We start from the raw sequence: 15,863 nt of genomic DNA on the forward strand, positions 1-15,863 counted from the left end.
TTAGCTTCATATAGAAGAATTCTTTTAAAAACAACCTTTCAAACTAAATGGATTATAAAATAACATATAACTGTGTGTGTGTGTGTGTGTGTGTGTGTGTGTGTGTGTAGCACCAAATATATTTGGATGCAACTTGTCATGTGTTATTGGAGATCACCATACTAAAAATGGAGAAATAAGCTTTAAAACTGAATTAAGTGTATTAAAAATAGCTAAGTATGTGTGTGTGTGTATATGTATATATGTATCTTAAGTTTTTATTAAAAACTTGCTTCACAATAATACTGTAAAGGAGGTAGTATTGCTATTGCCACTTTACAAATGAAGAAACTAAGCTTCTAAGATGTCAAATGACTTGCTTTTGGTCACATAATTATTAAGTGTTGGAGATAGCATTTAAACCCAACATTGAAGTCCAATTCTCTTTCCATCATATAATATTAGTTATCATGGTCTCAATTTCTCTCTCTGTTTGTCTGTCAATAGTTTACTTAATTGGTATACTATAAATAAAATAACAATTTATTACCCTAGAGGAAGTCTGAAATTCCTTTTTATGTTTATATGCTATATTTTGTACACAAACATACCTGCTGCCAAAATTATGTTTTAAACAATCAATGTACAAATAGCTAAAAATCAATCCTTGCTAATTTTTCATTCATTTCACTATATCTTCTTTTACCTCTCCATTATCATCTGTGCTTCGTGCAAAATCCAGTATCCGATCAACTTCTACATAATCAGGATTAAAAAGTTCATCTTCAATCTACAAAAACAACAACAAAATTCACTTCATTTTCAATATTATTCTCTTCACCAGGTAATAATATTTTGGGTCATGGCAAAACAAAATATATATTTAGCAAACTTCAATATGTTAATTGAAAAATACAATTCAGCAAGATCATTCCCCGTGAGGAAATCAGACTTCTCAGATTTTGTTAACTGGGCCTCTTAATTACTGTGTGAAACCTTTTACTGTGAAAGAATGTTTAAGAATATTTTAAATGAAGTGTGAAATTACAATTCACTAATGAGCAATCCAAAAGGCTTATAGCATGCAATGCATTTAACATTCTTGAAACTACAGCTTGCAATAAAGAAATTAGAGCCATGTACACTAAGTGATATCAGATTATCATAACTACTGCATTTCTCTATCTGCTTTAGAAGTACCATTTACAAGATATTATTTAAAAACAGAGAACTAAAATACCATTTGCTGTTTCATAATTTTTACATACATAAAATTCATTATTTGTTGCTTCTTCTTTACTGATCAATACTGATATCTCACTTACAAAAAATTTCTTCTCATTGCTCTAAATTCTTTTGTGATCTGTCTATATTGATAGTGTGTAGGAGCAAGGCATTAAGAAAAAAAAATGAAATGGATTTTAAGTTTTAGCTAATATCCTGAAACTTTCTTTTTTAAAAATAACTAAGAAGTACAGTTTACTCACTGTTAAGAAATATAAAGAAAGAGCAATTTTAAAAAGAAAAATACTTATGTTACTCTTCTGAGACAAAACAGATTAGTTGCTAAAGTTTTGGTCAGAACACAAATAATACATTTTAATTAAACTGTCATTTTTATGCATGCTTATAGATAATCAGGCACATGCTGCCTTAATTTATTATGATTTCTTCAAGAATTTTTAAACATGTTACAAACCATTGATCTTTGATCCTTAGATTTTGATATGTCAGCTGAAAAGATAGTTTCATGGTTAACAAAAATGGCATTCTATTACATAAGGCCAAGGTAAGTCAAGAGGTCTGAGGAGTGTGCATGCCTGATGTATGTATATGTGTGTGTGTGTGTGTGTGTGTGTGTGTGTGCCTGTATGTGTGGTGTGTGTGTGTGTGTGTCCCTCTGTTTTAGTACTTTTCACTGCAAATTGGGGATAAACAAAGCTATAATGTTTTGTTCGCAACTTCTTTGACGTTTTATTTTATTTTTAGGTTTTTGGTGTTTTGTTTTGTTTTTTTGCAAGGTAATGATGTTAAGTGGCTTGCCCAAGGCCACACAGCTAGGTAATCATTAAGTGTCTGAGTCCGAATTTGAACTCAGGTACTCCTGACTCCAGGGCCAGTGCTCTAAACACCGTGCCACCTAGCGGCCCCCTTCTTTGAGGTTTTACAAGAATTTTATGTCAAAGATAAGGGTTTGGTAATATGTTTAGCTTATTTAAAATGCAAATGTTTTATTTTATTTATTTAAAAGGGGGAGGTAATGTGGTGAAGGAGACAGAAACTTGACCTCAGAATCAGAAAGATCTACATTGAAGTTTCCCTCTGACACAAATCACTCAACCTTTCAGTACCCAAAACTGTAAGTTGCAAAGATGTTGACTCTAGTTGAGTGTCTTCATTTAGGAGTATCCTATAATACTGAAATTATAGGTCCAGTTCCCTTTTCAGAATATACCCATTATTACAGATTTCCTAGATTCACATGCAAAATATAAATGTGATATTTATACTCATTACTGAAACTAAAATATTTATAAAGCAGAATAAGAGAGGTATTGTCTATTTAATAACCTCTTCCTGAATCTAAAAATTACAAACATACTACACAGAAACACTTTTTTTTAAAACCCAGCTTCATCAAGTGGACAAACTTGATGTGTAAAAATATCCTGCTGAAAAACATCACTGGTACAAAAATATTCATAGCAGCCCTGTTTGTGGTGGCAAAGTATTGGAAATTAAGTGAATGTCCTTCAATTGGGGAATGGCTTAACAAACTGTGGTATATGTATGTCATGGAACACTATTGTTCTATTAGAAACCAGGAGGGATGGGAATTCAGGGAAACATGGAAGGATTTACATGGACTGATGCTGAGTGAGATGAGAGGAACCAGAAAAACACTGTACACCCTAACAGCAACATGGGGGTGATGATCAACTCTGATGGACTTGCTCATTCCATCAGTGCAACAATCAGGGACATTTCTGCATTATTTGCAATGGAGAATATTATCTGTATCCAGAGAAAGAATTGCAGAGTTTGAACAAAGACCAAAGACTATTACCTTCAATTTAGGGGGGAAAAATGTTATCTTATTATGTAATTTTGCTATCTCTTATACTTTATTTTTCTTCCTTAAGGATATAATTTCTCTCTCATCACATTCAACTCAGATCAATGTATACCATGGAAACAATGTAAAGACTAATAGAATTACTTCTGTGGGGGGTCGGGGGAGGGAATCAAGAATAGGGGGAAAATTGTAAAACTCAAAATAAATAAAATCTTTTTAAAAATTAAATATATATATATATATATATATATATATATATATATATATATCCTGCTGTAAAATTTTAAATGAAACTAAAAAATAAGAAAGATCTTCTATTTAACCTAGAGTATGCAAATTTGTTTTTAAAAAATATTTTGACAACTGAATCACAATATAAGTACATATTTCTTTTTTTAATCAGGTATATGTTATCTAATGCATTTTAGAATATTTTGAGAAGAGATGCTGAGGTTTCACCAGATATTCAAAGGGGTCCATGATATAAAAAGGTTTAAGAATCTCTGCACTATATGTTCTATTATAAACTGTAACACTTGCAATTTACTCACTTTATCAAGTTTTAAAATATACAAGAATTTCATATAAACAAAGGGAATCAATTGTTATAAATGAAAATAAAAGTCTAGAGGTAAAAGCATGTGAAATGAAGGATGATGAATCAGGTTCCTTTTAAAAATTAACAAAAATCTTGAAGACTTCCATTTTCTGTAGAGGTGTTACTTTCTCTGACAGCATTCAAAGTTTCCATTTGCTAGATGGAGGTGATTCATCCACCACTAATGATGTATATTTTGAAAAATGTACATTCCATGATGAGCTTTGACCTAATTCAAAGTCTAGAATTTTAGAGACTGATATACATATACATATATGTATATGTATATCTCAAATTTGACTCCGTGATTTTACAGATCAGGAAAACAAGGCTCAGTGAAGATGTTATTCTCCTATAGTCATAAAGTTAGTTAATGGTAAAAATTTCCTAATATATCATAATCTAATTTCCTTAATGTAAGTCTAAATAAATATCAGAGCAAAATACTGGCTGTACTTAGAACTATTATCAGGACCAGTTGTGGAATTATATATATATTACTGTATTTCCTTATTTTTTCCTTCTCCACTGACAAAACTGATACATGTTATCTGACACTCTCTAGCTAAAATTTTCAACTTCTATTCTAGGATCTAAAATAAGATCTGATTTTACTACTCTCTCACTGCCATAAATATCAAGTATTATTTAGACTTCTTGAAAAAAAAGCAGTAAAAATAAAGTTTTATGGGATTCCCCTGGAAATAGCTCTTGTTAAGATGGAGTTAAGAGAAAAGATGACTAGAAAAAGGTAAACATTTCACTCTCAATAAAAGACAAATCTAGCAATAGTGAAGATTCAAATAAATCAACTTTATCTCCAATTAAAAAAAAAACTGAAATCTGTTAGAGGACTCATAAAAAATAAAAGAACTCTAGATGAACCTAATATGTCCTCTGAGTTGTTGATCTTTTAAAAAAAATTTCTTCATAAAATATTGAGAATGCTTATTGAATTGAACTGACTATTTCTGTCCCTTAAAACAAAAGTTACTTTTTTCCCCAAAAAGTTACTTGTTAAAGGAATGATTTTATATACAATTTCTCAATCCTCCAGATCTTTATCTAACTTGTTACATAGCAAGGACCTGGATAAATCAGCAAGTCTAATTTTTCATTTGGTAGGATCTCTTCTGTTATTTGTGGCTCTAAGTGAAATTAAATTGGTGATCAAAAGCTTTGAGTCCCAAGTGGGCACTAAGCCAAATAACAGAAAAATGCTAGGCATTTTTCTAACATAATTGGCTACTGTGGGGGGGGGGGGGGGCAGTACTGCTTTTGAATGCAGCCTCCTTTTTCTGTCCTAGGTATTGTGATCTCTCTCACAAATAACTCAGAATGAGGAGGTATGTAACATCTATATGACAGGACATAATTTCTAAAAATGTCACTACCTTTTTACAAATATATAACTATTTAAAATACAAAATAGGAAAAGCCCAGTTCATATCTTCCAAATCAGCATTTTGGACTGTAAAACTCAATAACCATTTTTATATTTGTAGATTTCCTTAATTACTCCACTTTAGTAGAGTTTTATAAACTAGCATTTTTGTCTGATTGTGTGAATTCAATCAGGATATTATAATTATTTCCCCAGAATATTATTTTAAAAAAAGGCAAGTACCTTTTAGAACAAGCAACAGGAAAAGTGAAAAAATTTCTTGTTTGTAAATTTTTAAGCTATAATCATTTAGGAGTTTGCAAGAAATAACAATAAATGAAATGAATCAAAAAAATTTTGGTTTTCATAATTTAACTGAATTTAATTCTAAATTTAGCACATGTTAACACAGTAATAAAGCCTTTTAAATAATTAATCTGATGTTTCCTACCTCTGAAAGGAATTTGTTCTGGCCCTGCTTTGCCTTAAATCGTTTAATCTTTTGTTGAATTCTCTTGTCTTTGTCCAGTTCTTCTATAGATGCCCACTGACAATGAAGGTAAGAGCTAAAAGAATAAAATAATAAATCTTGAAAAATAAATAGAATCCCATTTCTCCAACTTACCATTTGCTTTACTTCTTCAAATAACAAACTAAATAAATGATTAAGAGCTATAGAACTGCAAATCCTCCTCCCTCCTCAACTGCTCCCAAAATGGCACTGGTGAATGTTCAAGAAATAACAACAAATAGAAGAAAAACTAAAACAAAAGTTAGTTCATGGCTTGTGTTTCCTTTGTCACCTGCTTTTTTCAGGACGTCAATCAGCCTTTCTTTAAGTATGGGTCTGCCTGATGAAAAGCTCCCTTTTTCAGACTCAACCTCAACTCTACTGAGCACAAGTGGTTGAGTCTTCTCTTCTCCCTTACCTAACCTCAACTCATAACCTGCCCTCTTCTTTCTGCTCACTTTCTACATTTTCTGATACATTTGATGCTATTTCAGTTTTTCTTTTTTAATTATTGGCTTCAGATAAGAATCTGTGATCCTCAAACATGTCTCTATGGTTCCCAGGATGTTTCTATTCAAGGTGCTAAAATTTCTGACAAAAAAGCTGTCACAGAGATACACACTCTTAAGTCAACAGAGGTAACACTATACTTGAAAGTCAGTTATGACACAGTCACCCTTTAGAACTGGAAACAGGTATGTTTGCAAACAACTTTCAGTTCTGGTTTGGAGGCAATTCCTGGAATGTTGCAATGAAATAGAGGCAGATACTTATGAATATGTGTCTGGCCTCAGTAATCCCTATAAACCCAGGATGAAACTTCCAGCCAGTTGGTGATTTTATATTTTAAGTCCCGATAATAACTGACTTCAGGAACAAAAAAAGGTCAGAAAAGCTTAATCAGAGTAGATGACAAAAAAACTGCTTTATTATAATTAGAAGGAGAGAAAAAGGCATGCATAAATTTAAGATTAGGATGGACATAAAGAGGAGATTAAGAAAATATCTGAAGTAGCCTAAAGATATACATTCACATCATATGGAAATTCCATCAAAATAAAAAAAAATCTGACCTCTTTCTGATAATAAAATTTTCTTTTATCATTTTTGCCTTATGAATTTTTTTTCTTTAAATTGCACAACATACACTACAATAAAATTATTTTTGGAAGCTTCCATACTTATATGGCTATATGAAATTTATTTGGTTATCTGATATTATTTTTTTTGTTTTTGCAAGGCAATGGGGTTGTGATATTATTAGGAAAAAACCATAGGAATGGTCATATCATACAGAATCTATACATGGATTAGTAGGATAATTTAAAGCTCTGTCTTTGTTTTCTTCATTGGCTAGTAATCATCTTACTGAAAATGAGTCATTCCATTTCAGTATAGTCAACATATCCTGCAGTGCCTTTCCCAGCAATCACCTTCCAAATCTTAGGATTGGGTTTACTATGTTTAAGTATTACATCTGCTTACTTTGTTGCTTTCAACATCAATAAACATTATTTTCTTAAGACCCACTATATCTCTTCATAGTGTTTTTATTTAGAAATATAAGATTTTGCAAATTTTTACTTTCAACATAAAGGCCATGCAAGTCTCCCTGGATTCACGTATATGATGTTCAAGCTCTTTCTCTAATATTGTCTGTTTAAAATGTATTACCAAGCTTTTATCAAAGAATATTGTCCGCGCAATGCTTCCTTGAATATACAACCCAAGTCTTCTAAATCTAAATTCTTCACTCTGTTCCATCATTCGCAGTGCCTTTCCCAGCAATCACCTTCCAAATCTTAGGATTGGGTTTACTATGTTTAAGTATTACATCTGCTTACTTTGTTGCTTTCAACATCAATAAACATTATTTTCTTAAGACCCACTATATCTCTTCATAGTGTTTTTATTTAGAAATATAAGATTTTGCAAATTTTTACTTTCAACATAAAGGCCATGCAAGTCTCCCTGGATTCACGTATATGATGTTCAAGCTCTTTCTCTAATATTGTCTGTTTAAAATGTATTACCAAGCTTTTATCAAAGAATATTGTCCGCGCAATGCTTCCTTGAATATACAACCCAAGTCTTCTAAATCTAAATTCTTCACTCTGTTCCATCATTCAGGTCTTCTTTGTTAATATAAAATCATCTGAGAAACCATGAAAGCTAATCAAATAATCTCACAATTGGAAGACTTCAGTGTAACCTGGGCAAAAATTTCTTTCACAGCATCATGAGTGGTCAATGAGCAAAGAAAGAGAAACTTAAGTTTCTCTTCATATACCTGAAGGCCTCTATTACCATGTATAAACAACTCTAGTTCCCTTTATTTTGCATGGCAAATCTCCACTCCCATTAGTTCTTCCCTCTTTATATTGACAATTACTAAATGTGGAACACAACTGAATACAATACTCCAGATGTAGGTCTGACAAGGTAGAGCAAAATAAAATGATCATTCTCTTGCTCTAGGTACAGTAATGACTTTAAAAATTGCATTAGCTTTTTCAGTTGCCATTTCACATTGATGACAAATTTCACTACATGAAAATATCCAGCTCCTAGGATCACAGGAACTTACCACATCTCTTCAATCTCATATCTGTGAAATTGATTTTTTTTAAATGTCAATTAATATCCTTACATTTATGAAATTTCACCTTATTAAGTTGGAATCATAATTCTAGTCAGTTGAGAATTTATTTTTTATAACCTGACTGACTCTACTGACTTATTTAATAGTACCAGGGTATAGCATCATGTAAAAATCTTCAGTTTAAAAGACTAATATAGTTACTAATAGTCATAATCTAATAAATTTTAAAGATATTTATATTGTCTTCTTTAAATAACATTATCAGTTCTTGTTACAGTTTTCTGATGTTTTCCCAAACTTAGTTTAATGTTCTACTTAAATTGCCAAAAATTACAATGAATTTATGGCTACCAATTCCAGATAAATTAAACTTGGCCAAAGTGATCTCCTTGTAGAATTTAGCCAAGTACAAAGAATAACTAGTTCTTTCAGCTTCTGCCTTCAATCAGTTTTTCTATTAAAGAGTAAAAATGATAGTATTTTTTAATCAGATCAGTTAAGCATCATCTTTGTTTTCTACTACTCTCATATAGAATTTTGTCCAAATTAGTAATTATAGAATCTGATTCAATGATACAATTGCTTTTGTATATACTTCATTAAAATTGAAGTTCATTTGGAAAACCTATCTTTCAACATGCTTATTAGTGAGGCTGGGGAGAAATTGTGGTACAAGGCTTCTTTCATTCATTTTTAGTAAAGCTGATTTTTTTCCCTATAAATTCTTCTGTTTATTAGGCAAGGAAATTAGCAAACATTCACTAGACACCAATTAGAGACTTTTCAAAGAAAACAATTCATAAGAGATGTTTTAAAAATCTCAAGCACTTTGCTTTACACAGTTTAAGTCACCAAAAAATTGTGATTAGTCAAATAAAAATAAATTCATGTAATCAATAGTCAAAACCTTATATTTATAAAATGCCTGAGATTTTTAAGTATGCTTTCCAAAAATGACTGCCCCTTCCCCAGAATTTCAATTTACTTACAAGTTTTTGTATTTCACATAGAATTCTTCTATTTCCACCTCCTCTCCAGACTCCTTCTGCAACAAAAGAAATTTTCACCAATGTACTTAAAATCATGTCCTGGCACATTCAGCAGTTTAATTATCCACCCCCCCCCATCATAAAATGTATGTACCTTTCGGAATAAAAATACATTGTAGATCAGTGGAGGGCTAGTAAGAAGGAATGCCTATATGTATAAAACATTTCCTACAACAGCTTACCCTCTGCTAACTCTAACTTCTAAGACATGAATCATTTTAACTCCTCCCTAACCACATGCAGCTTCATTCACAACAACCTGACCTGAAATCTGGCTTTCTGCCAAACCCACAGCGTTAAGTAGACGCCAAGTGTACCATTTTCTCAGGCAGTAGCCAATTAGCAACTTCACTCCTAAATGCCGTATGTATTATTTTTGGCTAGCTTATGGTAACTTTACATTGTGGGTTTTGTAACATTTTAAAATAGTTTAAATCAAGTTTAGTTCTACATATAGTTAGTTAATAAGTCAAAACCAAAAAGCATATAAAACTAAAGCCTGTTCTTGTGCTATAATTTGAGTGCATCACTATGTATGACTTTAGTTTTATTCAATGGCACAAATAAATTCTCTCTAGCAAGATGTCACACATATATAGCAGCCAAATTAAATTAACACCCAAAATACTTCATTCAAGTAAGGCTGACTCTATGATATAGGTCATTAAAAAACAAGAGTATTCCAATTTAAGACTATAACATCTCTCATTCCAGAGTACAACAGTGAATTTATAGAGGATAACAATATATTATTTTAGGTTTGAGTCTCAACTTTTGAGATTCTCCCCTACCCCAGGAAATTTGGTTCCAGGGTTAAAAAAAATGTGCTCATTTTTCTTACAAGGGTTATTGAGATGGGACATGGACATAAAAAGATAAACAATAATTTGCAGATGTTTAGGAACTGTCTTTATATTCTATTACAAGGATGACCAAGCCATGCCTTAAGGGGAACATGTGGCTTATGGGTAGCTTTAGAGTAACTTCCAATTAGAGAATAAGGTATAGAACCTGTTCAGAAAACGTGATCTTTCCTCAGACTCAGTGAATTTCTAATCATCAGTTATTATGATCACATTAACCAATTGCTGTTGACATATATAGCTTGCTTCTACAAAGTTTAATAGTTTGGAATTGCTCACCTGTACAGAACACTGATAGATATCTAACCAACTTGGGAATGGAGTGGGTCCACAGTATGATCAGCAACTATTAATTACCCCATGGGAGGATGAATGACTACCAGAATGGCCAGTCTTTAAGATGTCACAGTGATACTGTGTCTAACACCCATGATGAAGATTGTATTCTACAATGGAAGTAAAAGGAGGCAGGCCATCTCTTTTCCAGACTGTTAAGTCTTTGCTGAAACAAGCAAAAAGAAATCTGTTCTGTTCCCTGCATACTTAATGACCCAACAGAAGGAATTTGGAATTTTGGAAATAAAAGTAAAGTCTTATTCATTTAGATAATAACTTCTTCAAAATTCAGTTCAATTTTCATCTCTGCCACTTTTCTTCTGCTATGCCTGTGTTTTAATATTTATTCATTTATATAGTTCCAATATGAAATTTGAAAAGTCATCCTATTTATTAATGTTATTAATATACACGGTGCTAAGTACTTTACAAATATTACTTGATTTGATTCTCAAAACAACCCTATGTGACAGATGCTGATATTCCAATAAAGGTTAAGTGACATGCCCAGAGTCACACAGCAAGTAAACACATGAGGAACCTGAAGCCTGATTTAAACTCAGGTCTTCCTGATCCTAGGGCCATCGCTCTACCTACTGTGCCTCCTAAGTTCCTTTTGGACAATTCAAAATATGTCACAGAACTTAAGTTAAGTTAACTGAACTTCCATTGTGTTTCTTCTATAATAACACTCTCCTAATATCTTCTCTAATCAGTATTTACTTAGCAATTACAAAGTGCCAAGCACTTTATAGACTGTTGATGTACCTTCACAAAAGTGTTGAACAGGTAAATATTGGAGTTTAGGAAAATTTTCCCACAAAAGCCCTAAATCTATGAATCAATGAATACAAGACCATTTTCTAACTCTGTCACCAATGTTTATTTTCCTGCCCCACTGGCTGCTATATTTTGGATCTTCCTGCTGAATGATCTATGTGAAGCACTAGAGTTCTAAAATGCCTAAAAAGTATGGATACATCTCACAGAGGTAGACTTTAGCTCTATTTTAAGCAGTATCTGCAGCTGACACAATTATCTCAAAGCTCAGGACAATGGATCTCATTCAATCTTCATAAATAACCTATCCTTAAATACCACATAACATCCATTAGAGCAGGAGCTGTTTTTGCCCTTACATATAACATAGCATTTTGCATAGTATAGGTGCTCACTAAATGTTAGGTGATTAAATTGTGAAAGAGTAATGTTGAAAAATTACCCTCTTCTTATAGATAAGGAAATGAACTCAGGGAAATGACAAGACTTACCCAAAGTCACATTGCTAGAATTGGAAGATCTGGGATATAAATCATTGTCACCTCATTCCAAGTCCAATGCTCTCTACTGCAGCTACCCACACAGTCCAATGAAAGCATTTCATGTTATAAGCATTTCCAATTAATACTTAGAAATCGTACAGAATATTTCCTGTGTAAGTGACTAAAATTTCCAAACATAAAAACTACTCAAAATTATGTTACTGAATAACTAATGTGGCTGCTTGTGGTAATTTCTGTGAATACAATAATTATTCTCTAAGATACTGTTTCTGGTAAAAAGTCACTATTCACTTTCATTAGTATCTGATGCTTTGATATTCTTAGCATAAAAATGGATACTATATACTGATGCTCTAATGCTAAATTTATTAGTGGTACTTTGACTGTCGCATGGTTTACATTCAAACTGAAAAATTCCAAACATTGTAAGGCAAAATTGTCATCATCAACACCTTTTAATGCTAAAATCCTAAAACAGGGCCAAAAATTCATTAGCTTTTCTTAAGTCTTTAAGTTATTACTAAGTGAGAGGGTCACAAAGGAGGAAATAAAATCCCTATTTTGCAAAACAATAAAACTAGTATAAAAATTAATTTTTAAAAAAACTACCTTCCCAGACTGATTTTATTCCCTCTCATATATTCTACATTCCTGTCAAATTGTACTAGCTACTACTCCTCACACGGTATACTCCATTCCCATTTTCACACCTTTGAAAGGTACCTCTATCACCCCACCTCTTGGAACTCATTAAATACATTCAAGATTTATCTCAAAATCTTTCTTGATTCTTTTCTTTTTCTCCTTCAGTCCCCAGAAGCTATTTTTCATGTATTTTGTAACAACTTCTCTGAAAGTGTGTGTGTGTGTGTGTGTGTGTTTTATTCAGTCTAATCCAAGTCCCCTGCTTGACTGTTGGAATTTCTTTCATTTTTTTTTAATAGAACCATTAGCAAAGCACATGGTACAGAGTAGGTACTCAATAAATACTACTGAACTGAATTTTTGAATAAAATAAATGGATAATTAAAGAGGCACTAAAGCCTTAACCCTTCAGAAAATTCACTTCCAAAGATATTGCAACATGAGGAAATAAGAATACTAGTGGTGATATTAATGCAAAAGGGAATTAAGTCTTTCCTCTTATTACAAACTATTTAAATATTATAATTATTATTGGATTCAGTTAAAGTACCTTAAAATGACAAAAGGATAAAATCCAATTTAAAAGAAAACCTCTATTAAGCTTACAAATATTAATAGGAAATAAAGATAGTTAATACTTAAAAAAGATAGACAATTCTATCCTAATATAAAGTGAATTTAAGTCATTAAACCCCAAAGAAGAGGGCTTAGAAGAATTCATATGAAAACCTAAACTTTGAAAAAAACTGACAATTAATTCATCAAAAGTCCTTTACACTCATGTAAAGAAGTCTACTTTAGTCACATTTCTCTTCTGCTAAAGCTTATGTGAACTGATTTGGTTTCAGAAGTATCATCACAAATTGAATCATCCCTGATAAGTAAATTGTATAATACATCATATTTAACTTTTACTCATGGTTTGAAAAGTTCTGGCTAAGGCACTACACAAAAGAAAGATAAAAAAATGATCCCTAATCTCTATGATTTTCTAACACTGTGTTAATAAAGATATAGTATTGTTCTCCTTACTGCACCTGTAATTGTCTGCATACAGTTACAGAATACTACCAACACAAAATGAAACTTCTTAAAGTTTTGACTTCTTAAAAAGCAATTATCCATGGTAAGAAAAAAAAAGACAATAACAGAAAAGAAGTCAATTGGTAAGAAAAAAAGACAAAACCACCAATAGCTAAAACATACACAGGAGTTTCAAATAGTATTTAAACAAGAAGTTGCAATCCTTTCCTCCACTAACGAAAACTGCTAATAAAAACTTTTCATTCAGGCAATACCTCTAGCTAGGTGGTCCATTGCATAGAGTTTCTGTTGGACTAAGGAAGATTTATCTTCTTGAGTTTAAATCTAGCCTGACACTTACAAGTTGGGTGACTATGGCTTTCCCCAAACCTTCACCCCCATTCCATGTCTGGAAAACAGTTCTTCACTTTATCTGCTTCATAGGATCTCTTTCCAAAACACAGATCAAGTACCACTTTCTACATGAAGGCAAGAGATAGGGAGGATATCAGTTTAGCTGGGGTATAAAGCTAGAAGTGAATAGTGAGACAAAGGAAGGATAACAAATTCATGGAGTCAGGGCAGATGTCAAGATGAATTAGATGAGACCATGCTAGCAATACAGGCTGATGTCAGATTTTAGAGAGTTTGAAATGCCAGGCAGCAGATTTTGAATACTATCTAACAGGTATGAGGGAGCTACAAAGATTTGAACATAATATGATCAAATTTATACCAAAACAAAAGTAAAGAAGAATTGAAGAATTGAAAAAGAAAGAAAAGGGACAAGAATTGTTAGGAGGCAAATGCAATCATCAAGGTGAGTGGAAATGATTCCCTAAATTAGGGTGAAGATAGTAGGAAAAGAAAGGAAGGGAAACTCTTTCAGAGGTATGAAAGAGAGGATCTGATCAATTATATGAGGTGAAGGAAAAGCCAAAGCTAAGACCAAGGTTACAGTCATGGAAGACTCAATGAATAGAAATAACCAGAGAAAAAACTGAAGTCAAAAGGAAGAGCAGAATTTTGGAGAAAAATATTCTCAATGTTAAGACTACTGAGTAGGAGGCATCAATGAGCACAAATGCTCTCTGAGAAACTGGAGATTTGAATCCAGAGTGCAAAAGGAGTTAGAAAGGATAGTAATGGTCAGTTGGAGTCATGGAAATAAATGAAGTTAACCAAAAGAGAGAAAGAAGAGAAGGAATGAAGAGTTTTGGGCAATATCCACATATTAAGAAGTAAAATACACACTTTTTTGTCCTTCTATCACTTAATTTTTCCTTGAGATTTCTCTTTGTGAGGGAAGGGGGAATTGTGTTTACCTTTACAACAAGACTATTGTAAAAAAGTAATGTAAAAAATAATAAATAAAAAAATAAGAAGTAGAAGAGATAACAAGAAGCCATCCTGGGAGCCAGGAATAGCTAAAGGACTAGAAGAAGAGATATACAATTGGAAACTAGGTGGTATAATGGATGGAGTGCTGAGCTCAGGAATCAATAAGATCTGAATTCCAATCCTACCTCAGGCACTTATTAGCTATATGATCATGTCCAATTTATATAACTATTTTGTGTCTTAGTTTCCTCTTCTGTAAATTAAAGGGGTTGAATCTGATGACTTCCAAAATTCTTTCTGGTTATAAATTTATGATTCTACAAAAATGTCTCTGAAGTCAGAATAGTATTCAACAAGTAGGAGTGGTGAACAGAATTAAAATTACTCTTAATGCTATGAATCAATATCATTATTTTGGAAAGCAATCTGTAAGTATGGAATAAAGTAACTAAATATTCATATTCTTTAATACAGAGATTCCACTTCCAAGATTCTACCCCCCAAAAGATCACTGATGAGAAGAAAATTCTCACATACACCAAAATATTTTCTTTGCAATACTTTTTCTTGTGATAGCAAAGAATTAGAAACAAAATACATGCCTATCTATTGAGGAACTGCTAAACATATTGAGATACATGCATGCAATAGAATATTACAGTGCTATTACAAATAACATACTTGATGAAAATAATATGGAAAATTTATATGATGATAACATAAATGGAAAACTACCACCACAAAAAAATAAAGTTGATACAAAATTACAAAGAATGAGCATGACCTAAAAGAGGAAATTTAAGATAAATCCACATCACCCCTTTGCAGAGGTAAGAGGTTCATGGGTTAAATACATGGAATACATTTTTGGGGGACTGATGTAATAATGAGGTTTGCAGGTTTTTTTCCTTTAAAAATACTGTTATTCAAAATGGCTCTCTGGGAGGAGGTAAGGCAAAGAATAATGGGGAAAATTTTGATAATGTAAAAAAAAGAACATATGAATAAAAATTCACAAAAATTAACAAGAGTAATTTTCAGTATCTTCTCACTGCCCTCCAAATAAAGGAAAAGAAAAGAACACTGAATTTGATAGGGTTTAAATCATTGATGACTTTTAGGAGAGAAGTTTCATTGGAATGGCAGAAGCAAATCAGATTATAAACTGAGAAT

The 15,863-nt window shown here is 32.1% G+C and overlaps 1 protein-coding gene across 6 annotated transcripts in view; it reads right to left on the reverse strand.

Annotated features, from left to right (window-relative positions):
- The window catches only part of CHD7 (chromodomain helicase DNA binding protein 7), a 231,432-nt gene that overhangs the window by 66,260 nt on the left and 149,309 nt on the right, over positions 1–15,863 (reverse strand). For all 6 annotated transcript variants that reach the window (XM_074204185.1, XM_074204183.1, XM_074204186.1 and 3 more), the window contains 3 exons: positions 9,140–9,195; positions 5,489–5,603; positions 686–769 (listed from right to left, as the gene is read on the reverse strand). In XM_074204185.1, coding sequence (XP_074060286.1) covers positions 686–769; positions 5,489–5,603; positions 9,140–9,195 — 255 coding nt within the window. The remainder of the gene's footprint in view (positions 1–685; positions 770–5,488; positions 5,604–9,139; positions 9,196–15,863) is intronic.

The sequence above is a fragment of the Macrotis lagotis genome, chromosome X, assembly GCF_037893015.1.
Source record: "Macrotis lagotis isolate mMagLag1 chromosome X, bilby.v1.9.chrom.fasta, whole genome shotgun sequence".
Taxonomy (NCBI): domain Eukaryota; kingdom Metazoa; phylum Chordata; class Mammalia; order Peramelemorphia; family Peramelidae; genus Macrotis; species Macrotis lagotis.